This window comes from Leuresthes tenuis, unplaced genomic scaffold (genome assembly GCF_036924035.1).
Source record: "Leuresthes tenuis unplaced genomic scaffold, fLeuTen1.0.hap1 SCAF_7, whole genome shotgun sequence".
Lineage (NCBI taxonomy): Eukaryota > Metazoa > Chordata > Actinopteri > Atheriniformes > Atherinopsidae > Leuresthes > Leuresthes tenuis.
In genome coordinates this window covers 268378-291571 of record NW_027325361.1, presented here as the reverse complement: position 1 = coordinate 291571, position 23194 = coordinate 268378, and the positions used below count along the sequence as shown (strand labels likewise).

Here is a 23194-nt window from a genome sequence, read left to right as displayed (position 1 = left end):
TGTGGCCCACCTGGCTGAGCTGTTTATCATATTTACACATCGTGTTGTTCCATGTGACCTGCGTCTGTCAGAGTGAGTTTTATGTCCTTGTTGAATAAAAAAACAGCAGAGATGAGACAACAAAGTGCAGCTGTGTGCCCCTGTGTGCCCCTGTGTGCAGCTGTGTGCAGCTGTGTGCAGCTGTGTGCCCCTGTGTGCAGCTGTGTGCCCCCGTGTGCAGCTGTGTGCAGCTGTGTGCAGCTGTGTGCCCCCGTGTGCCCCCGTGTGCCCCCGTGTGCCCCCGTGTGCCCCCGTGTGCAGCTGTGTGCCCCCGTGTGCCCCCGTGTGCCCCCGTGTGCCCCCGTGTGCCCCCGTGTGCCCCTGTGTGCAGCTGTGTGCAGCTGTGTGCAGCTGTGTGCAGCTGTGTGCAGCTGTGTGCAGCTGTGTGCCCCTGTGTGCAGCTGTGTGCCCCTGTGTGCCCCTGTGTGCAGCTGTGTGCAGCTGTGTGCCCCTGTGTGCAGCTGTGTGCCCCTGTGTGCAGCTGTGTGCAGCTGTGTGCAGCTGTGTGCAGCTGTGTGCCGCTGTGTGCCGCTGTGTGCAGCTGTGTGCAGCTGTGTGCAGCTGTGTGCAGCTGTGTGCAGCTGTGTGCCCCCGTGTGCCCCCGTGTGCCCCCGTGTGCCCCCGTGTGCCCCCGTGTGCCCCCGTGTGCAGCTGTGTGCCCCCGTGTGCCCCCGTGTGCCCCCGTGTGCCCCCGTGTGCAGCTGTGTGCAGCTGTGTGCAGCTGTGTGCAGCTGTGTGCAGCTGTGTGCCCCTGTGTGCAGCTGTGTGCCCCCGTGTGCAGCTGTGTGCAGCTGTGTGCAGCTGTGTGCCCCCGTGTGCCCCCGTGTGCCCCCGTGTGCCCCCGTGTGCCCCCGTGTGCCCCTGTGTGCAGCTGTGTGCAGCTGTGTGCAGCTGTGTGCAGCTGTGTGCAGCTGTGTGCCCCTGTGTGCAGCTGTGTGCCCCTGTGTGCCCCTGTGTGCAGCTGTGTGCCCCTGTGTGCAGCTGTGTGCCCCTGTGTGCAGCTGTGTGCAGCTGTGTGCCCCTGTGTGCAGCTGTGTGCCCCTGTGTGCAGCTGTGTGCAGCTGTGTGCAGCTGTGTGCAGCTGTGTGCCGCTGTGTGCAGCTGTGTGCAGCTGTGTGCAGCTGTGTGCAGCTGTGTGCAGCTGTGTGCAGCTGTGTGCCCCTGTGTGCAGCTGTGTGCCGCTGTGTGCAGCTGTGTGCAGCTGTGTGCAGCTGTGTGCCCCTGTGTGCCCCTGTGTGCAGCTGTGTGCAGCTGTGTGCAGCTGTGTGCCCCTGTGTGCAGCTGTGTGCAGCTGTGTGCCCCTGTGTGCAGCTGTGTGCCCCTGTGTGCAGCTGTGTGCCCCTGTGTGCAGCTGTGTGCAGCTGTGTGCCCCTGTGTGCAGCTGTGTGCCCCTGTGTGCAGCTGTGTGCAGCTGTGTGCAGCTGTGTGCAGCTGTGTGCAGCTGTGTGCAGCTGTGTGCCGCTGTGTGCAGCTGTGTGCAGCTGTGTGCAGCTGTGTGCAGCTGTGTGCAGCTGTGTGCAGCTGTGTGCCCCTGTGTGCAGCTGTGTGCCGCTGTGTGCAGCTGTGTGCAGCTGTGTGCAGCTGTGTGCCCCTGTGTGCCCCTGTGTGCAGCTGTGTGCAGCTGTGTGCAGCTGTGTGCCCCTGTGTGCAGCTGTGTGCAGCTGTGTGCCCCTGTGTGCAGCTGTGTGCAGCTGTGTGCCGCTGTGTGCCGCTGTGTGCAGCTGTGTGCCCCTGTGTGCAGCTGTGTGCAGCTGTGTGCAGCTGTGTGCAGCTGTGTGCCCCTGTGTGCAGCTGTGTGCAGCTGTGTGCCCCTGTGTGCAGCTGTGTGCAGCTGTGTGCCCCTGTGTGCAGCTGTGTGCAGCTGTGTGCCGCTGTGTGCCGCTGTGTGCAGCTGTGTGCCCCTGTGTGCAGCTGTGTGCCCCTGTGTGCAGCTGTGTGCAGCTGTGTGCAGCTGTGTGCAGCTGTGTGCAGCTGTGTGCCCCTGTGTGCCGCTGTGTGCCCCTGTGTGCAGCTGTGTGCAGCTGTGTGCAGCTGTGTGCAGCTGTGTGCCCCTGTGTGCCGCTGTGTGCCCCTGTGTGCCCCTGTGTGCAGCTGTGTGCCCCTCTGTGCAGCTGTGTGCCCCTGTGTGCAGCTGTGTGCCCCTGTGTGCAGCTGTGTGCCCCTGTGTGCCGCTGTGTGCCCCTGTGTGCAGCTGTGTGCAGCTGTGTGCCCCTGTGTGCAGCTGTGTGCAGCTGTGTGCAGCTGTGTGCAGCTGTGTGCAGCTGTGTGCCCCTGTGTGCCGCTGTGTGCCCCTGTGTGCAGCTGTGTGCAGCTGTGTGCAGCTGTGTGCAGCTGTGTGCCCCTGTGTGCCGCTGTGTGCCCCTGTGTGCCCCTGTGTGCAGCTGTGTGCCCCTCTGTGCAGCTGTGTGCCCCTCTGTGCAGCTGTGTGCCCCTGTGTGCAGCTGTGTGCCCCTCTGTGCAGCTGTGTGCCCCTGTGTGCAGCTGTGTGCCCCTCTGTGCAGCTGTGTGCCCCTGTGTGCAGCTGTGTGCCCCTGTGTGCCCCCGTGTGCCCCTGTGTGCAGCTGTGTGCAGCTGTGTGCAGCTGTGTGCCCCTGTGTGCCCCTGTGTGCCCCCGTGTGCCCCTGTGTGCAGCTGTGTGCCCCCGTGTGCCCCCGTGTGCCCCTGTGTGCAGCTGTGTGCCCCTGTGTGCCCCCGTGTGCCCCTGTGTGCAGCTGTGTGCCCCTGTGTGCAGCTGTGTGCCCCCGTGTGCCCCTGTGTGCAGCTGTGTGCCCCCGTGTGCCCCCGTGTGCCCCTGTGTGCACAGGTGTGCGCACGTACTTGCCCAGCCGGTCAGGCCTGATGAGGATGTTGAAGTAGGTCTTCTTGAGCTGCTCGGTGAACATGTTGAAGACGCCCGGCTCAGTGCTGAAGTCAGCCAGCTGATCGACGATCAGCTTCAGCAGCAGCTGGAAGGAGGAAGAACAGTGAGGAAGGGTTCGTAAGAAAGGGCGGCCGGCGTGAGCGTGTAACACAGCGAGGCGCCCTGCGCTGCCTGTGCCACCGATGATGACCACACCGGGGCGTTCGGAGGGAGCTGGCCAGCTAATCCGAGCCGAGCCTGGGATCTTTCCAGAGTTTTCCTCAGAAAGTTCAGCTCAGAGTGCAGTGATGTCACACTCTGAATTCTGGGAAACATTTAGCTTTAAACCACTTTCATGCTGACAGTTTGTCTTCTACATTTACAGGTTATCCATCCAAACGCAGGTGTTTCTGCCTTCTTTCCCTCAGTGTGACTGTCAGAGTGAGAGGCCTCACAGTTTGATCTTAAACCCCCTCAGAGCCCCCCCCACACTCCAGTTCACTCCCATTATATCTGAGCTGCTTCCTCCTCAGATCTGGAGGTGAGGCTCTCTTTAACCTGCCAGAAAAACTATAGAAAACCGGAGATGAATGAATCCAGAACAAGATTCTGCTGCTCACAGTTCAACAATCGTTTCAATCCAGCTTAGGAATCCTAGGAATCACCATGGCAACCAGTGACTCAGACTCTGATCAGAACTTATCAAACAGGAACATTAAGGGGGAGGTTCGTCTAGAGTCAAATATTACTTTAAAGACAAACAGGAAGTATATCAGTCAGATTTTCAAAATAAATGAAAATGTGTTGAACATGAAATTAGAAACAGGAAGACTTTTCATCATTAAATATTCTAACTACCTGCAGCTGGTTGTTTTAAGGTGGATTTTCTAAATAACAGCAGCTGGTTGTTTTAAGGTGGATTTTCTGAATAACAGCAGCTGGTTGTTTTAAGGTGGATTTTCTAAATAACAGCAGCTGGTTGTTTTAAGGTGGATTTTCTAAATAACAGCAGCTGCTTGTTTTAAGGTGGATTTTCTAAATAACAGCAGCTGTGTTCACAGCCTTCAGTCTCATTGGGTCTGAACGGGCCAAAGACCAAAAAGAGACCTGCAAGTTCTATCATGCACATACGTGTGCACGTGCACGTGTCCTCACCGGCAGCTTGTGGTTGAAGCCCTTCAGCCGGATCATCAGTCCGTGCTCTCCAGCCACCAGCTTGTACTCCAGCTGGGCCACGTCAGCCTCATAAGCCGGTTCTGCCAGGTTGTGGGCCAGTATGTTGACGAAGAGGTCAAACAGAACCAGGCTGTTGGAGGAAAAAGGGCAGAGTGTTACTCAGTCAGAAGCCACATGAAGCTCTGCAGAACCTCCACGGTGCTGAACCCAAAAGCCCATCAGCTGTGGTCTCTACAGACTCCCTGCAGCAGCATTATCACAGGTACTGAGTGTGTGTCTCTTACTTTTCAGGACTGTCCTGGATCATCGGGGAGATCAGGTTGAAACGAATGTAGGCTGCAACACAGAAACACATTCACAGCCGTCACAGAACAGAACCGTCCGAAGGTTCTGCTGCTCATCGTCTGCAGGTCAGCCTCAGGCTCTAATGTTTAAACCAACTCAAACTTCATGTAGCCGCTATGAGACGAATCAGATGCAGACAACGCGGTGCCACACTGTGTTGGATGGAGGTCAGGTCCAGTTCCTCTGGACTGGCAGCACCACAGATGGGCCAAACTTCTCCGTAAAGAGAGGCTTTCTGGGAGGGTTCTGGAAAGATTCAGGAGCAGCAAAGTTGGGTTTCGCTCTGGTCCTGGAACACTGGAGCAGCTCTTCACCCTCACATGATGCTGGAGGGTTTGAGGGAGCCTGTCCATCCAGATTTATGGGTTTTGTCCTTCTTTATGTTCAGTCCCTGCACAGCCAGACTGAGAACCTGCAAAGCAAAAACCTCCTGACTCCAGCTCTTTGTCACAGACTTCTGTCGCAGCCAGAAGGAGGACGGCTTCCTGCTCGGTCAGTTTAGGACTGGCTCAATGGCTTCATCGTCAGAGACCTGGGATGAGAACTGGCACCTCCCAGTTTGAGGTCATGGTCCTCAGTCAGAAAATGGTAGATTGTCCACTCGAGGTTGGGGGCGAGTTATCAAAGGGGAGGAGTTTAAGTATCTCCTGCTGAGGGCAGCATCTACAGTGATGTTGACTCTGTTACAGTGAAGAAAAAAGCCAAAAGGCAGAGCTGCAGATTTACCAGTGAACCCGGTCCTGGACGGGTTAATAGATGGATGATAGAATGATGGATGGATGGAGAATCAGCTGAGATAATCAATAATCAATGAAAATGCGTCATCATCTCTGATTCCAGCTTCTCCAAACTGTTTTTCTGGTTTTCTTCATCTCTGATGGTGAACTGCTCATCTTTGGGAAGTTCAAACCTGATTATTTCTATGTTAAACAAGTTCACACAGGATAAAAGTGAGCATCAGCAGTTGGACCCCTGGTGGTGCTCCTCTTGGGTCAACATGTTATCGACAGATCACACGAGGGCTCACCTTTGGGGATCTTGAACTTGTTGTCCTTCTTATACCACAGACTGCCTCGCTCACTGTTCACGATCCTGACAGGAAACTCTGTGTCGGGACAGTCCGACGCTTTCAGGGTGAAGTCCGTTGCTGCAGGAGGACGAAAACAGGCTCAGATCAACTGGTGGAGCCAACAGCAGCACCAGCTACACTCATTTTTGATGGAATAAGTTGAGTCTGACCGATGAATTTGTTCTCAGCAGGAAGCTGGAGGTCAGGGTTGAGCTCCAAGTCTCCTGCCCAGCGCTGCTCCCACTCCTCTGGGATGTCTGCCCACACAAAACAAACAGCCAACATTAACCATCAGACTTCTGAAGCTCATTTTTCTACAGCTGACGTCAGGATCAGGTGGAAGAGGCAGAGTTTGAACAGGAAAGCAGCATGTTGGCTTCAGCCCACTGTGAGGTCATAATTAACATCTGTGAGGATGAGCAGAGGAAACATCTGGTGTCAGTCAGAGGCTGATGTGCACGGGGTCCGAGCCTCGTACCCTCGCAGCTGTAGCTGGTGCCGAACCACTTCTCTCTGAGGGGGCAGTGGCCTTCGTTCTCAGGCGACAGCAGCAGAAGGTTGGCTCTGTCAGGCGTCAGCAGGGACAGCGCCGCTCCAATCACCTGAGCACACCAAACACGAGTGAACACACGACCGGATCCCAGTCTGGATCCGAGTCTGGATCAGAGACTGGATCAGAGTCTGGATCAGAGTCTGGACCAGAGTCTGGATCAGAGTCTGGATCAGAGTCTGAGCCACAGTCTGGATCAGAGTCTGGATCAGAGTCTGGATCCCAGTCTGGATCAGAGTCTGGATCCCAGTCTGGATCAGAGACTGGATCAGAGTCTGGATCAGAGTCTGGATCAGAGTCTGGATCAGAGTCTGGATCAGAGTCTGGATCAGAGACTGGATCAGAGTCTGGATCAGAGTCTGGATCAGAGACTGGATCAGAGTCTGGATCAGAGTCTGGATCAGAGTCTGGATCAGAGTCTGGATCAGAGTCTGGATCACAGTCTGGATCACAGTCTGGATCAGAGTCCTGCTTACCTCGGGGTCATACTCAAACATAAGCTGGTCTCCAGTCAGGAAGTCCTGTTTGGGAAACAGCTGCATGTTCTCACAGATGTTCTCCACAAACTCGATAGGATCCGTCTGTTGGACAGAACCACGATCATGTGACAGTCGGGAACGAATCAAATTATTTTCTTTAAACGAATGAATAAGACCATGGATGTTCCGTGATGAGTAGCGTTAGCTGACAGTGTTTGTTCTGGTCTGGTGGGGTTCTGTACCTGCTCCTGATAATGGAACTCGTTGGCTTCAATCTTCTGGATTTCCTCATAGATCCTAAAAGAACACATTCAAACAGATGGAGACATCAGTCAGAACCATTACGGCCGCCCCGGGCTGGTACCGAACTTCGGTTCCTTTAAGGCACCGACCAAAATGCTTCGTAGCACCGAGTATGAAAACACGCCTCCTCTGTCGGTGCCAAGTATCGGTCCCCAGAGATTAATCACGTGACCAATAACTGATCACTCAGTATCACTCAGGAACCGGTATTGAAGCGAAGGTATCGGAACATTTTGATTGATACCCGGCCCTACGGCCGCCTCGTGTTCATGTTCTGGTCCGGCTCTTAACTGGAGGAATATTAACTGTGAATAACTAGAAGATGCTGCATGCAGGCTTCAGGGATGGACTGTCCCAAAGGAGGCAAACAGTTACTCTTTATCTACCAACCAGGTTCTGCTTCTGGCTCCAGATGAGAGCTGGTTGAACTGTAGAACCTCGTAGAATGTTTTTTTCTGTCTGTTCCAGCAGTGTTTCTGTCTGAACCTCCTCTGGTGTTCAAAGTTTCTGCAGAGGACCACAGAGACACTTTATGTCCAAGGAAGATGTTTAGATCACTTCAGATCTGCGTATATCTATAAACTGCAATAGTACGCTTTCATTCATTCTTCTTAAAGTATTGGTGAAATAAAGACAGATAATGCCTTATTTAGAGGCTCTAAGCCCCGTTCACTCCGTTATATGGATCTCCAGTTATCTAAATATCTTCTGAAGGACGCCGACTTTCACCAAACTGTTCTCTGTGAGCAGATGAACGTATTTCATGCCAGAAATAAGGTCCAGGTTTAAAAAAAAAAACTAAATTCCCCTTTAACACCTGAGCTCATGTACTTATTCAGCTGCTGCTTTACGTCCATGTTGAAGCTCAGTTTTCATTCTGCTCCCTTGGACCAGAAGGACCAGAACTGCACTGGTTCTGGATTTAAACAAAGGTTCTAAAGGTTCTTCAGAGAGTGTCTTGTCTCCTCGGTGTGGAACAGCCATCTGCTCTGTCCGACCTTGTCAGCATCTTCTAAGCTGACTCAGCAGGTTGAATTGGTGCCGATTCTGTGTGTGACAGAGTTGGATCTGGTGGTTCTCTGGTGGTTCTGCCCCCTTTATGTGGTTCTTCTCTTCTAAAACCAACAGAGCGAGTGATCTAATCTCCATGTTCTACTGACCATCTCCTCCAGCTGCCCACAAACGTCTAACAACAGTGTGACAACAGACGCGCTAACGCAACAAACCAACGCGCTAACGCAACAGACCAACGCGCTAACGCAACAGACCAACGCTAACGCAACAGACCAACGCTAACGCAACAGACCAACGCTAACGCAACAGACAAACGCGCTAACGCAACAGACAAACGCGCTAACACAACAGACCAACGCTAACACAACAGACCAACGCGCTAACACAGACCAACGCGCTAACGCAACAGACCAACGCGCTAACACAACAGACCAACGCGCTAACGCAACAGACCAACGCGCTAACACAGACCAACGCTCTAACGCAACAGACCAACGCGCTAACGCAACAGACCAACGCGCTAACATAACAGACCAACGCGCTAACGCAACAGACCAACGCGCTAACACAACAGACCAACGCTAACACAACAGACCAACGCGCTAACGCAACAGACCAACGCGCTAACACAACAGACCAACGCGCTAACACAACAGACCAACGCTAACGCAACAGACCGACGCGCTAACGCAACAGACCAACGCTAACACAACAGACCAACGCTAACACAACAGACCAACACGCTAACACAGACCAACGCGCTAACGCAACAGACCAACGCGCTAACACAACAGACCAACGCGCTAACACAACAGACCAACGCGCTAACACAACAGACCAACGCTAACGCAACAGACCAACGCTAACGCAACAGACCAACGCTAACGCAACAGACAAACGCGCTAACGCAACAGACAAACGCGCTAACGCAACAGACAAACGCGCTAACGCAACAGACAAACGCGCTAACACAACAGACCAACGCTAACACAACAGACCAACGCGCTAACACAGACCAACGCGCTAACGCAACAGACCAACGCGCTAACACAACAGACCAACGCGCTAACGCAACAGACCAACGCGCTAACACAGACCAACGCTCTAACGCAACAGACCAACGCGCTAACGCAACAGACCAACGCGCTAACATAACAGACCAACGCGCTAACGCAACAGACCAACGCGCTAACACAACAGACCAACGCTAACACAACAGACCAACGCGCTAACGCAACAGACCAACGCGCTAACACAACAGACCAACGCGCTAACGCAACAGACCAACGCGCTAACACAACAGACCAACGCTAACGCAACAGACCGACGCGCTAACGCAACAGACCAACGCTAACACAACAGACCAACGCTAACACAACAGACCAACACGCTAACACAGACCAACGCGCTAACGCAACAGACCAACGCGCTAACACAACAGACCAACGCGCTAACACAACAGACCAACGCGCTAACACAACAGACCAACGCGCTAACGCAACAGACCAACGCTCTAACGCAACAGACCAACGCTCTAACGCAACAGACCAACGCGCTAACGCAACAGACCAACGCGCTAACACAACAGACCAACGCGCTAACACAGACCAACGCTCTAACGCAACAGACCAACGCGCTAACGCAACAGACCAACGCGCTAACATAACAGACCAACGCGCTAACGCAACAGACCAACGCGCTAACACAACAGACCAACGCTAACGCAACAGACCGACGCGCTAACGCAACAGACCGACGCGCTAACGCAACAGACCGACGCGCTAACGCAACAGACCGACGCGCTAACGCAACAGACCGACGCGCTAACGCAACAGACCGACGCGCTAACGCAACAGACCGACGCGCTAACGCAACAGACCAACGCGCTAACACAACAGACCAACGCTAACGCAACAGACCGACGCGCTAACGCAACAGACCGACGCGCTAACACAACAGACCAACGCGCTAACGCAACAGACCAACGCGCTAACGCAACAGACCAACGCACTAACGCAACAGACCAACGCTAACGCAACAGACCAACGCGCTAACGCAACAGACCAACGCTAACACAACAGACCAACGCGCTAACGCAACAGACCAACGCGCTAACACAACAGACCAACGCGCTAACACCAAACACTGCTTTGTTACTGCTGGCATCACAGCTGGTTCTTGTTGGTTTTGTTCAAAAGAACTGGAACTGGTTCTACATCAGGAACTGGCTGAACAAGAACCTGCTCAGTTTTAAAGGTGTAAGAGTGAAGGTGGACCAGATCAAGATCAGTAGAACCAGGCTCAGCAGAACCCGATTTAGTGGAACATGAGGAAGGTTGTTTTCAAGGTGATGAGGGTGTGAGTTGTGGTGAAACCTGACCTCTGCTGTGGGCCCAGCTTCTGCAGCATCTTCAGGTACTGGAACACAAAGTGGACCACCTGCACACAAACAACAGAGAGGTACAGTGGGGTGAAAACTCTGCATCTGAGAGCACCTCCACCTGTCTGACACACCTGAAACTCCATCTCAGCTGTTCAGGTGAAAATAAATGCTGTGTGTGTGGACCTGGTAGAAGTTCTGGTAGCCCTGGTTGGTGAGGGTGATGGAGATGGAGAAGATGGAGTAAGTGGTGTTCTGGTCGAAGCCCGTCTCACTGTTTCCTCCGAACAGAGCCAGAGCCCAGCACCTGAACACACATACATGCACACACAGTGACCGGTGCACTCAGCCCACCTGGTGACCTGGTTCAGGTGTTTTGGACTCACTTCTTCCTGAGCAGAGAAAGGATGCTGCCGGCTCCCTCATGTCCGATCAGCCAGGAGATGTAATGAAGAGGCTTCACTCTGACAGAAACGCACACAGAGCTGATGATGTCACATGTCCATCTTTAGTTAAAGCCATTCAGCTCAGTTCTACAGAACGTGAGAGGTTACAGACACCAACTTCACAGCAGGAACGGAACCGGATCATTTCCCATGAGGCCATGATGCATTTTAGGTGTGGAAAGCATCAGTGTCAACTCATGTTGGTGTGTCCCAAGGTTCTGAATGAGGACTTCTGTTATTTCATGAAACATCTACGTCTGCAAGACATTTTATGTGAATAAACTAAAGGTAAACCCGCCCGTGTTTCCAGGACTAATTTTTATCTCACGAAGCCAGAGGTCTTCTCCATCCTGGAAAAGTTCTGCTGCAGGAGAGAAAAGAGGAACTTCCTCTGACAGACTTCAGTTTGTCCAGAATCAGAACATCAGCAGGTTTACGGGTCGGGTCGGACTCACCTGTAGTGTTTCCCCTGCGGTGGGACGGCCCAGCTGATGGTCAGGGCGTGAACCTTCCTCACAGGAACCACTGCAACACATGTGGTGATGTACACGTCACATTTCTCCAGTTTGAACAGTTAAAAACAGAGAAACACACCCCAGAGACGGGCAGGAGGATAAAACTGAGACAGTTTGGACACATCTACTTCCTAAGAAAGAAGAACCACAGGAATAAAAAGTCACCTCTGTAGAGCTTGTTGAAAGCTGGTGTGTCAAACGGCTTCTGCAGGTCGGAGAAGTCGGGATGAGGTTCACCGCTGGAGACAAAGCAGCACAAACAGGTTGGAACATGTGACCTCATCCATCGAGGTCGCTGCGTGTGTGTGTGCATGTGCGTGTGTGTATGTGTGCGTGTGTATGTGTGCGTGTGTATGTGTGCGTGTGTGCGTGCATGTATGTGTGTGTGTGTGTGTGCATGTATGTGTGTGTGTGCGTGTGTGTGTGTGTGCGTGTATGTGTGTGTGTGTGCGTGTGTGTGTGTGTGTGTGTGTGCGTGTGTGTGTGTGTGTGTGTGTGTGCATGTATGTGTGTGTGTGTGCGTGTGTGTATGTGTGCGTGTGTGCATGTATGTGTGCATGTGCGTGTGCATGTGTGCGCGCTGCTTCTTACTTGTTGGGAATCTCGATGAAGACCTCCCTGACCCACTCCTCCAGAGTGTCCAGAGTTTCTACACAACAGAAACACAAAGTTCAGCTTCAGAAAGTTAAACTCAGGGGGTTTCTGATGACATCACAGGTGGGTGTGGCTATAAACAGGTGACAGCTCCATCAACACCTGAGCCGTGCAGCTGCCAGCATCACACCTGTGATCTGAGAAGAACCCTGAGCCCACTTCATCGTTGTGACAGGTGTTGGCAGAACCTGGGTGAGTTCATTATTCAGGCAGAAAGGTCTGTTTAGGAGTGTTTAGGCGTGTTAAGGCGTGTTTAGGAGTGTTAAGGCGTGTTTAGGAGTGTTTCGGCGTGTTTAGGCTTGTTTAGGCGTGTTTAGGAGTGTTTAGGCGTGTTAAGGCGTGTTTAGGAGTGTTTAGGCGTGTTTAGGCGTGTTTAGGCTTGTTTAGGCGTGTTTCGGAGTGTTTAGGCGTGTTTAGGAGTGTTTTGGCGTGTTTAGGCGTGTTTAGGCTTGTTTAGGAGTGTTTAGGCGTGTTTAGGAGTGTTTAGGCGTGTTTAGGCGTGTTTAGGCGTGTTTCGGCGTGTTTAGGCGTGTTTCGGAGTGTTTAGGCGTGTTTAGGCGTGTTTAGGCTTGTTTAGGCGTGTTTAGGAGTGTTTAGGCGTGTTTAGGCGTGTTTAGGAGTGTTAAGGCGTGTTTAGGAGTGTTTAGGCGTGTTTAGGCTTGTTTAGGCGTGTTTCGGAGTGTTTAGGCGTGTTTAGGCTTGTTTAGGAGTGTTTAGGCGTGTTTAGGCGTGTTTAGGCTTGTTTAGGCGTGTTTAGGAGTGTTTAGGCGTGTTTAGGCGTGTTTAGGAGTGTTTAGGCTTGTTTAGGCGTGTTTCGGAGTGTTTAGGCGTGTTTAGGAGTGTTTTGGCGTGTTTTGGCGTGTTTAGGCGTGTTTAGGCTTGTTTAGGAGTGTTTAGGCGTGTTTAGGAGTGTTTAGGCGTGTTTAGGCGTGTTTAGGAGTGTTTAGGCGTGTTTCGGCGTGTTTAGGCGTGTTTCGGAGTGTTTAGGAGTGTTTAGGCTTGTTTAGGCGTGTTTAGGCGTGTTTAGGAGTGTTTAGGCGTGTTTAGGAGTGTTTAGGCTTGTTTAGGCGTGTTTAGGAGTGTTTAGGCGTGTTTAGGAGTGTTAAGGCGTGTTTAGGCGTGTTTAGGCTTGTTTAGGCGTGTTTCGGAGTGTTTAGGCGTGTTTAGGCTTGTTTAGGCGTGTTTAGGAGTGTTTAGGCGTGTTTAGGCTTGTTTAGGCGTGTTTCGGAGTGTTTAGGCGTGTTTAGGAGTGTTTAGGCTTGTTTAGGCGTGTTTAGGAGTGTTTAGGCGTGTTTAGGCTTGTTTAGGCGTGTTTAGGAGTGTTTAGGCGTGTTTAGGCTTGTTTAGGCGTGTTTCGGAGTGTTTAGGCGTGTTTAGGAGTGTTTAGGCTTGTTTAGGCGTGTTTAGGAGTGTTTAGGCGTGTTTCGGCGTGTTTCGGCGTGTTTAGGATTGTTTAGGAGTGTTTAGGTGTGTTTAGGAGTGTTTAGGCGTGTTTAGGCGTGTTTAGGAGTGTTTAGGAGTGTTAAGGCGTGTTAAGGCGTGTTTAGGAGTGTTTAGGCGTGTTTAGGCTTGTTTAGGCGTGTTTCGGAGTGTTTAGGCGTGTTTTGGCGTGTTTTGGCGTGTTTAGGCTTGTTTAGGCGTGTTTAGGCTTGTTTAGGCGTGTTTCGGAGTGTTTAGGCGTGTTTAGGAGTGTTTTGGCGTGTTTTGGCGTGTTTAGGCGTGTTTTGGCGTGTTTAGGCGTGTTTAGGCTTGTTTAGGCGTGTTTAGGCGTGTTTCGGAGTGTTTAGGCGTGTTTAGGAGTGTTTTGGCGTGTTTTGGCGTGTTTAGGCGTGTTTAGGAGTGTTTAGGCGTGTTTAGGAGTGTTTAGGAGTGTTTAGGCGTGTTTCGGCGTGTTTCGGAGTGTTTAGGCGTGTTTAGGAGTGTTTAGGCTTGTTTAGGCGTGTTTAGGAGTGTTTAGGCGTGTTTAGGAGTGTTTAGGCGTGTTTAGGAGTGTTTAGGCTTGTTTAGGCGTGTTTAGGAGTGTTTAGGCGTGTTTAGGAGTGTTAAGGCGTGTTTAGGAGTGTTTAGGCGTGTTTAGGCGTGTTTAGGCTTGTTTAGGCGTGTTTCGGAGTGTTTAGGCGTGTTTAGGCTTGTTTAGGCTTGTTTAGGCGTGTTTAGGAGTGTTTAGGCGTGTTTAGGCTTGTTTAGGCGTGTTTCGGAGTGTTTAGGCGTGTTTAGGAGTGTTTAGGCTTGTTTAGGCGTGTTTAGGAGTGTTTAGGCGTGTTTAGGCTTGTTTAGGCGTGTTTCGGAGTGTTTAGGCGTGTTTAGGCTTGTTTAGGCGTGTTTAGGAGTGTTTAGGCGTGTTTAGGCTTGTTTAGGCGTGTTTCGGAGTGTTTAGGCGTGTTTAGGAGTGTTTAGGCGTGTTTAGGCTTGTTTAGGCGTGTTTCGGAGTGTTTAGGCGTGTTTAGGAGTGTTTAGGCGTGTTTAGGAGTGTTTAGGCGTGTTTCGGCGTGTTTCGGCGTGTTTAGGATTGTTTAGGAGTGTTTAGGCGTGTTTAGGCGTGTTTAGGCGTGTTTAGGCGTGTTTAGGCGTGTTTAGGAGTGTTTAGGAGTGTTTCGGCGTGTTTCGGCGTGTTTCGGCGTGTTTAGGCGTGAGTATCCTCATCGGGAGGTTCTGTGAGGTCGTGACAGTGGCGAGTACCTCTGGACTGAACGGCGAGCGTCATGTAATGAGCCGAGTAGAACCTCCTCCAGAAGTCTCTCAGCCTCTCGTAGGTGTTGATCTGCTTCTCTTTGGGCTCATGCTTCAGCGTCTGGGCGTTACCTGACGGGACAAAGGAGGCTCTTCATCTCTTCAGAACACAGCCGGATCAGAACACGACACTGGACCTGAGTGCGTGTCTCTCACCCCAGCAGAACTTGCTCATCGGGTGTCCCGGTTTGGCCAGACTCCCGAACAGCATCTCCTTCCGATGGGAGTCCGAGGGCCGGGCCAACTGGTACTCTGAGGTGGAAACAGAACCACAGATGAAGCAGAACCGGAGCCGGACTCAAAGGGTTCTGAGCAGAACCTGCAGACTCACCGCTGTCCACGGCCTCCACCTCTCTATCGATGGCGTCCTCGATCATCAGAGGGCAGATGAAGAACTGAGCCCATCTGGAACACAGGTACCACACGCATGTTGCTATGGTTACAGCGAGCACCTGTCCATCACAGCATAGCCCCGCCCACTCTGCATATTCTGCACTGTTTAAATATCGGTCAGGATTCCTGCTGGTTTCAGCTCAGAGACTTTCTGTCTGACTGAGCTCTGTTTCAACACCTCTTAGCAGACTTAGCAGGTGATTCCTCCAAGCCGGAGATGTGCAGCGCAACTCGCAGTAATGCATGTGAACCGTTAATTACTGCGTTTAAACATGTTGGATTTATTAACCTCATTAAACAGTTGCACCTGGAGACCTCCATCTTTATCAGAAACATGCCGATAATGTAACGCTAACACAGGGAGATGCTCCCAGGGATTTTTAGTGAAAAGGTGTCTTTATCTACCTGGGATCATCATCCGCACCACGGACACTGACTGCTGTGACAGCTTCATGACCCACTGATCTCCAACCAGAAAGCTGTCAGCTTTGACATTTCTTACCAATCCTGTTTCATATCAGTGAGTCATCCAGCAGAACAGCGCTGAGCTCCCAGCAGGTGAAGCTCACCTGTCCAGCGCCTCTCTGAAGTACTTCCTCTGCACGTCGAACTGGAAGATGGTTCTCTCGCAGTCGGTGGAGGCGTTGTCGCTTCCTCCGTGCTTCTTCAGGAAGGCGTCGAAGCCGTTCTCGGCCGGGTATTTCTCGCTGCCCATGAACACCACTGAGCAGAGAGCAGACCCATAATCTGTTTACCAGCTCTACCAGGTTAAGAACAGCTGTGGGACCAGTAGTTTTAAAGCAACATGTCCGCAGAACTGCTTTTTAACCAACAGAAGGTCACTGACATGCAGAGGCGGCGCCTCACAGGCACCTGCACAAAATGACACCAAACTCACTGTGTTCCAGGAAGTGGGCCAGGCCCGGCAGCTCGTCCGGGTCGCTGAAGCTGCCCACGCTGATGCAGAGGGCGGCGGCAGCCTGTAACACACACACCCATCAGCTGTGTCACATGACCAGCTGCAGAGTTCAACTTTCACTCAGACGGAGAGGAAGACGCAGGCCTCCATCAGTGGCTCCGCCCATCTGTTATTAACCTGCTTCTCAGAACTCCTCGTCTTCTTCAATGCATTCTCCTCATCCAGCTCATCAGAGTCAACGCCTTCATCTTCCTCCTCGCTGTTCTCCTCCTGCTCCTCGGAGCCCTCCCCAGAGTCGCCCTCCTCCTCCTCCTCCTCCTCCTCGCTGCCTCCTGTCCCATCAGCGCTGCTGAAGTCGGAGATGAGAAGCACTCGGAGGCCGTTGCTCAGCTCGATGTATCTGTGGAGTCATCACAGTTCAGCCTCTGATCACTTCACACCTGAGAAAGGTGAACCACCTCCAACCTGCGCTCAGCGCCGCATCATCAACCACGAACCTCAGGAAACTAAACAAACCTGTCGGCTTCCACGTCGTCATGGTGACGGACGGCAACAGAGCTTTGGTAACAACAATAAAATAAACCAAGGATTTTATAACTGGGAGTCCTGATCAGCCTCATTTCTCTCACTCTCCTGTAACCTTTAAAGTGTCCTGATCAATAGTTCTGCAGCTTTCTGAAGCCTTTAAAGTGTCCTGATCAATAGTTCTGCAGCTTTCTGAAACCTTTAAAGTGTCCTGATCAACAGTTCTGCAGCTTTCTGAAACCTTTAAAGTGTCCTGATCAACAGTTCTGCAGCTTTCTGAAACCTTTAAAGTGTCCTGATCAACAGTTCTGCAGCTTTCTGGAACCTTTAAAGTGTCCTGATCAACAGTTCTGCAGCTTTCTGAAACCTTTAAAGTGTCCTGATCAACAGTTCTGCAGCTTTCTGAAACCTTTAAAGTGTCCTGATCAACAGTTCTGCAGCTTTCTGAAACCTTTAAAGTGTCCTGATCAACAGTTCTGCAGCTTTCTGTAACCTTTAAAGTGTCCTGATCAACAGTTCTGCAGCTTTCTGAAACCTTTAAAGTGTCCTGATCAATAGTTCTGCAGCTTTCTGTAACCTTTAAAGTGTCCTGATCAATAGTTCTGCAGCTTTCTGAAACCTTTAAAGTGTCCTGATCAATAGTTCTGCAGCTTTCTGAAACCTTTAAAGTGTCCTGATCAACAGTTCTGCAGCTTTCTGAAACCTTTAAAGTGTCCTGATCAACAGTTCTGCAGCTTTCTGAAACCTTTAAAGTGTCCTGATCAATAGTTCTGCAGCTTTCTGAAACCTTTAAAGTGTCCTGATCAACAGTTCTGCAGCTTTCTGAAACCTTTAAAGTGTCCTGATCAATAGTTCTGCAGCTTTCTGAAACCTTTAAAGTGTCCTGATCAACAGTTCTGCAGCTTTCTGAAACCTTTAAAGTGTCCTGATCAACAGTTCTGCAGCTTTCTGAAACCTTTAAAGTGTCCTGATCAACAGTTCTGCAGCTTTCTGAAACCTTTAAAGTGTCCTGATCAATAGTTCTGCAGCTTTCTGAAACCTTTAAAGTGTCCTGATCAACAGTTCTGCAGCTTTCTGAAACCTTTAAAGTGTCCTGATCAACAGTTCTGCAGCTTTCTGAAACCTTTAAAGTGTCCTGATCAACAGTTCTGCAGCTTTCTGTAACCTTTAAAGTGTCCTGATCAACAGTTCTGCAGCTTTCTGTAACCTTTAAAGTGTCCTGATCAACAGTTCTGCAGCTTTCTGAAACCTTTAAAGTGTCCTGATCAATAGTTCTGCAGCTTTCTGTAACCTTTAAAGTGTCCTGATCAATAGTTCTGCAGCTTTCTGAAACCTTTAAAGTGTCCTGATCAATAGTTCTGCAGCTTTCTGTAACCTTTAAAGTGTCCTGATCAACAGTTCTGCAGCTTTCTGTAACCTTTAAAGTGTCCTGATCAATAGTTCTGCAGCTTTCTGAAACCTTTAAAGTGTCCTGATCAACAGTTCTGCAGCTTTCTGAAACCTTTAAAGTGTCCTGATCAACAGTTCTGCAGCTTTCTGAAACCTTTAAAGTGTCCTGATCAATAGTTCTGCAGCTTTCTGAAACCTTTAAAGTGTCCTGATCAACAGTTCTGCAGCTTTCTGAAACCTTTAAAGTGTCCTGATCAACAGTTCTGCAGCTTTCTGAAACCTTTAAAGTGTCCTGATCAACAGTTCTGCAGCTTTCTGAAACCTTTAAAGTGTCCTGATCAATAGTTCTGCAGCTTTCTGAAACCTTTAAAGTGTCCTGATCAACAGTTCTGCAGCTTTCTGAAACCTTTAAAGTGTCCTGATCAATAGTTCTGCAGCTTTCTGAAACCTTTAAAGTGTCCTGATCAACAGTTCTGCAGCTTTCTGAAACCTTTAAAGTGTCCTGATCAACAGTTCTGCAGCTTTCTGTAACCTTTAAAGTGTCCTGATCAATAGTTCTGCAGCTTTCTGAAGCTCTTTCACAGTTTTTCTGCTTTTTCCCTCATCTTCAGTCCTTGTTCCTGAGCATTTTCAGTGTTTTTTCTTTGTTCAGCCACTTAACTCTGACCTTTGAACCCTTCAGGCAGAAAAAAGGCTCCTAACTCAAGGGATGAACCAGTGTTGTGTCGACACAGAACAGACAACTTAGCAAAGAAGCCATTTTAAACTGGATCTTTCTCTCCCACCTGTACTTCTTTGGGTCGCTGGGTGATTTGATGATCTCTGGGTCTCCCTCCTCATCTGTGGCAGATTCTCCATCAGCAGCCGTCCTGCTGTCCTGTGGAGGCGGGGGCTCACCCTGCTCTGGGACTGCCACCTGACCCGGTACACCGGCGCCGCTCACAGACTTGTTGGTCTGAGGCATCTCCACCAAGACCTGAGTGACAGTGCTGGGAAACAGGATGGAAGATTCAGCTGAAGTTCAGAAGAGTTTTAACTGTTTAACGGAACCTTTAATTCATTCACTCAGGTTTTATTTTTACTGAAAGCTCTTTGAAACGCGGAATTCATTCAAACTGAGATGATTTTAAGATGCAAATTAAAATAATGTAAAATTTGTAAAAAGTCAAAATGTTTACTGATTTCAGAGATATTCTGTGAATCTAATGAAAGGAAATGATGCACATGTGTTATTACACTGTTGACTGATATTCAAGACAGGCCTGCAACCATTAACATCTCCATTAACATCTCCATGTACAGCGCAGATCCTTCAATGTGTGCAGGAAGAGGCTGGAGATCTTCCACCAGTCTGTGATGGCATCTACTTTGCTGCAGTCTGCTGGGGAGCAGCATCAGCACCAGGGAGGATCAACAAACTCATACGAAAGGTTGGCACACTTATTGGACTGAAACTGGAGATGTTTGAGTCAGTGATGAGCAGGAGAACACTGAACAAACTGCTCTCCATCACGGAGAACCTTCCCTCCATAAAATCCTGCAGGGACAGCTCATTCTCCAACAGACTGGTTCAGCGCCGCTGTCACAAAGAACGGTTCAAGAAGTCTTTCTAACCGTCACCATCAGACTTTTCTACAGTCATTACTCTGTTTGCATCTATCCTATCAGTTCATTTTTAGTTTGGGCTCAGTTTAGTGTTAGTTTGCACCAATCATATCGGTTTACAGTTTATTAATCAGAATTACTTTATTCTGTGAATACATGTTTATTTTTATTATTTCTATATTATGCATCTATCGCTTCGTCTTGTCCTCCATTTCGGTTGTCTATAGGATAACTTGGGTTATGTGTGCTTACTGTTTGCTTCTTCATCAAAATAATTTCCCCTGTCGTGATTAATAAAGTATTTTGATTTGATTTTGATTTCATGATCAGCAAATTGTTTTCATAGGACTCAAAATGTGCAGTATTGGGATAAAATATGAGCCGAATTCACAAGTCTCCTGTAATATTTAAAACACTTAACGATGTAACATTTAGTCACTTAAGATTTGGCAGATAACACAGAAAGAACCGAAATGTCTGATTTTACTAAGGCAGTTCCCTCTCTGCTGGGGAGCTGCGTGGAACGTCACGCCGATCTTCGTTGCGTCCGTCAGGGAACCAAACCTCACTTTAAATTCAGGGAATTTAACAAAGAGGCTCACAGTTTAGCCTACAGAAGCAACGTAGCGCCAACGGGCTAAATGCTGGAGCTAAAGTTGCATATTCTCAGAAACGTTGCTACACATTACTCTGAGAAGAAGCAGGGATTTGAAGTTAAACCGTTTAACCAGCTGGTAACTCGTCACTAAGCAGCGGAGCGGCTCTGTTAGCTGTCACTTAGCTAATCCTGCTAATGGTTAGCTCTGCTGCTTCTCCCCGGGGGCGGTTCGGTTCTACCAACAGGTGAGCAGCTCCACCTGGACTCTGAGTCGCGACGCTGTTTGGACTCTCGGTAGAAGAATACACTCACCGTGGTGTAGGTCGGACAGGTGCTGCTGGAAGTTTAGAGTTTCAGTGAAGCAGCCTAGCTTGAGCCGAACTACAACTGGTCAAAACAAAGCCACTGATTGGCTGAGAGTGCATCAATCACACCTCAATGAGCTGTCTGATTGGTTGAATATATGATGACGATATTAGGTTGTTTGAAAATAAAAAAAAGAATCTGCCGTTGACAAAAACTTCTCCAAAAAACAACAAAAATATGTTTAAATATTTTGATGAACTAACAAGGAAATAAACAGAAAGTAAAAAGTAGTTTGTAACAGTCTCTTACGATTTACTGATGGAAATACAACCTTTTAGAAATATTTAATTAAAATACAGAGGAATTTAATAGTTTTCAGTTTGTAGTCCTCTTTAATAATTTCTGTCTTTAGTTGGTACATCGGAACAGCATCACAGTTCATCACAGAGTTGAGCATCTTGGTTAAATAGTCAATATGACATTTTTATTGAACTATTATTAAAGTAACACCAGAGAATTGGTCAGTTTTTTGCTCTTTGGCTGTGCCTACAGCTGTGGGACATAACCCCTCTGTAGGGGCAGCCTTCAGTGAGAAAGAAGTAGTAAATAGTATGTCATCTTTAAATGAGCTGCTACCTGGTGCCAGCTACAACAACACCATGTTCCTTCAGGTCAGGAGGGGTTAACTTAATCTGAGGAGGGTGGTCATAATGTTCTGGCTGATCAGGGAATCTCTGCAGGCCTTTTAGCGTTCATTCAGTATGAACAATAAAGTACCAGTAGAGTGGTGGTATTTGTTGTCCCAGAGGCTGAATCAGCATCAAACTAAAACCCAAAGAGAAAAACTCTCAGAGAAACAAAGAGACACATGTTCTGATTAAAGTTTCTGGTTTTATTATACTAAATTGAATCTATAATATACAAACATTAACAATATTTTGTACAATCACTTTGTGCTTCTCCGTACGGAGTGAACTGTAAGACAACAAGTTTACAGAAACTCTCTATAGAATAAGTCCATGGTTCACACTCAACACCATAATATTCAGCTCTAACTATCATTTACAAATCCACATGAAAAATAATCATATGAGCACGATATCACTGTATGTTCACACCAATATGAAGACACGTGCTGGGAATTACACGGTAACGTGCGCTGTGTACTCAGCTGTTTGGCAGGTTATATTTTTTCATTGTTCAGAAACACACAAATCCCAAAGAGTCACACACTTCTGTACACAAACACAGCAAACTCACAACTGAACACGCAATAAATATCAGAACCATAACATCGCGCGCACACCTGCGGACACACTGCCAACATGGCGGCCACATGAGGACACCTGCTAAATGGAGGGGGCGGTGCTAATCACTCATCAGCTGTGTGTGTGATTTTAAAACACCTTCAGTGTGTGTGTCAGCCATCATGAGGCCAGCTGCTCTGGTCCGAACCGGACCACTGAACCAGAATGGATTCAACTGCACTGATGAGGCAGGGCTGAAGTCTGAGACGTACTGAGTCGGGTTGGACCAGACTGCTGAGGCAGAGCTGCCTTCTGGAGAAGGAACAGGGAAAGGAACTAAACAGATTCCCTCTGTGAGAATGAAGGACCTGAACCTGAAACAGAATTTGTGTTTCTGGGCTTTTTGCTGGGAGGTTGGACTCTTTCCTACGTCCTGTAAACAAAAGACGACAAGGTCACATTGGACCACTTCAGTTGAACTTACATTAATTCTGGTGCCAGTGTTCTGTTAGATCATCTGAGCAAAACTGAAAGCTGTCATCTGAAACGTGGATCATACCAAACAAACAGACCCTCTGAGGAGATGGGTCTCGGTCCATTTTGAAACAAACATGCTACATAGACTGAAAACATCCTAACCTGCAGAACCTGATTATTTCTGTCAAACTGATATCTTTAAAATATGGGAGCTGATGTTTATGACACGAGAGCTGGTAACAACCAGAGACCTCATAAAAACTAGAGATCAGGAAACAACTAGAGGTCTGGATACAACTGGAGACCTGGATACAACTAGAGACCAGGATACAACTGGAGACCAGGATACAACTAGAGGCCTGGATACAACTGGAGACCAGGATACAACTAGAGACCCGGATACAACTAGAGACCAGGATACAACTGGAGATCAGGATACAACTAGAGACCAGGATACAACTAGAGGTCTGGATACAACTAGAGACCAGGATACAACTAGAGACCAGGATACAACTGGAGATCAGGATACAACTAGAGACCAGGATACAACTAGAGGTCTGGATACAACTAGAGACCAGGATACAACTGGAGATCAGGATACAACTAGAGACCAGGATACAACTGGAGATCAGGATACAACTAGAGACCAGGATACAACTAGAGGCCTGGATACAACTGGAGACCAGGATACAACTGGAGACCAGGATACAACTAGAGACCAGGATACAACTAGAGGTCTGGATACAACTAGAGGCCTGGATACAACTAGAGGCCTGGATACAACTAGAGACCAGGATACAACTGGAGGCCTGGATACAACTGGAGACCAGGATACAACTGGAGACCAGGATACAACTAGAGGTCTGGATACAACTAGAGGTCTGGATACAACTAGAGGCCTGGATACAACTAGAGGCCTGGATACAACTAGAGGCCTGGATACAACTAGAGACCAGGATACAACTAGAGGCCCGGATACAACTGGAGACCAGGATACAACTAGAGGCCTGGATACAACTGGAGACCAGGATACAACTGGAGACCAGGATACAACTAGAGGCCTGGATACAACTGGAGACCAGGATACAACTAGAGGCCTGGATACAACTGGAGACCAGGATACAACTAGAGGCCTGGATACAATTAGAGGCCTGGATACAACTGGAGACCAGGATACAACTAGAGACCAGGATACA

The 23194-nt window shown here is 49.4% G+C and overlaps 1 protein-coding gene across 1 annotated transcript in view; it reads right to left on the bottom strand.

The window, feature by feature from the left end:
* Positions 1-20366, bottom strand: part of LOC140311458 (nardilysin-like) — a 29357-nt gene extending 8991 nt beyond the window's left edge. Inside the window, exons 1-22 of the mRNA XM_072388831.1 lie at positions 20281-20366; positions 18551-18754; positions 16029-16251; positions 15831-15912; positions 15502-15655; positions 14871-14944; positions 14696-14791; positions 14489-14611; positions 11747-11804; positions 11321-11394; positions 11096-11165; positions 10581-10658; positions 10381-10501; positions 10195-10253; positions 6740-6794; positions 6495-6599; positions 5947-6070; positions 5639-5725; positions 5427-5546; positions 4339-4390; positions 4034-4184; positions 2857-2984 (exon numbers count right to left, since the gene is read on the bottom strand). Coding sequence (XP_072244932.1) covers positions 2857-2984; positions 4034-4184; positions 4339-4390; positions 5427-5546; positions 5639-5725; positions 5947-6070; positions 6495-6599; positions 6740-6794; positions 10195-10253; positions 10381-10501; positions 10581-10658; positions 11096-11165; positions 11321-11394; positions 11747-11804; positions 14489-14611; positions 14696-14791; positions 14871-14944; positions 15502-15655; positions 15831-15912; positions 16029-16251; positions 18551-18729 — 2213 coding nt within the window. The 5' untranslated portion in view covers positions 18730-18754; positions 20281-20366. The remainder of the gene's footprint in view (positions 1-2856; positions 2985-4033; positions 4185-4338; positions 4391-5426; positions 5547-5638; positions 5726-5946; positions 6071-6494; positions 6600-6739; positions 6795-10194; positions 10254-10380; positions 10502-10580; positions 10659-11095; positions 11166-11320; positions 11395-11746; positions 11805-14488; positions 14612-14695; positions 14792-14870; positions 14945-15501; positions 15656-15830; positions 15913-16028; positions 16252-18550; positions 18755-20280) is intronic.
* Between the last annotated feature and the right edge of the window lie 2828 nt (positions 20367-23194).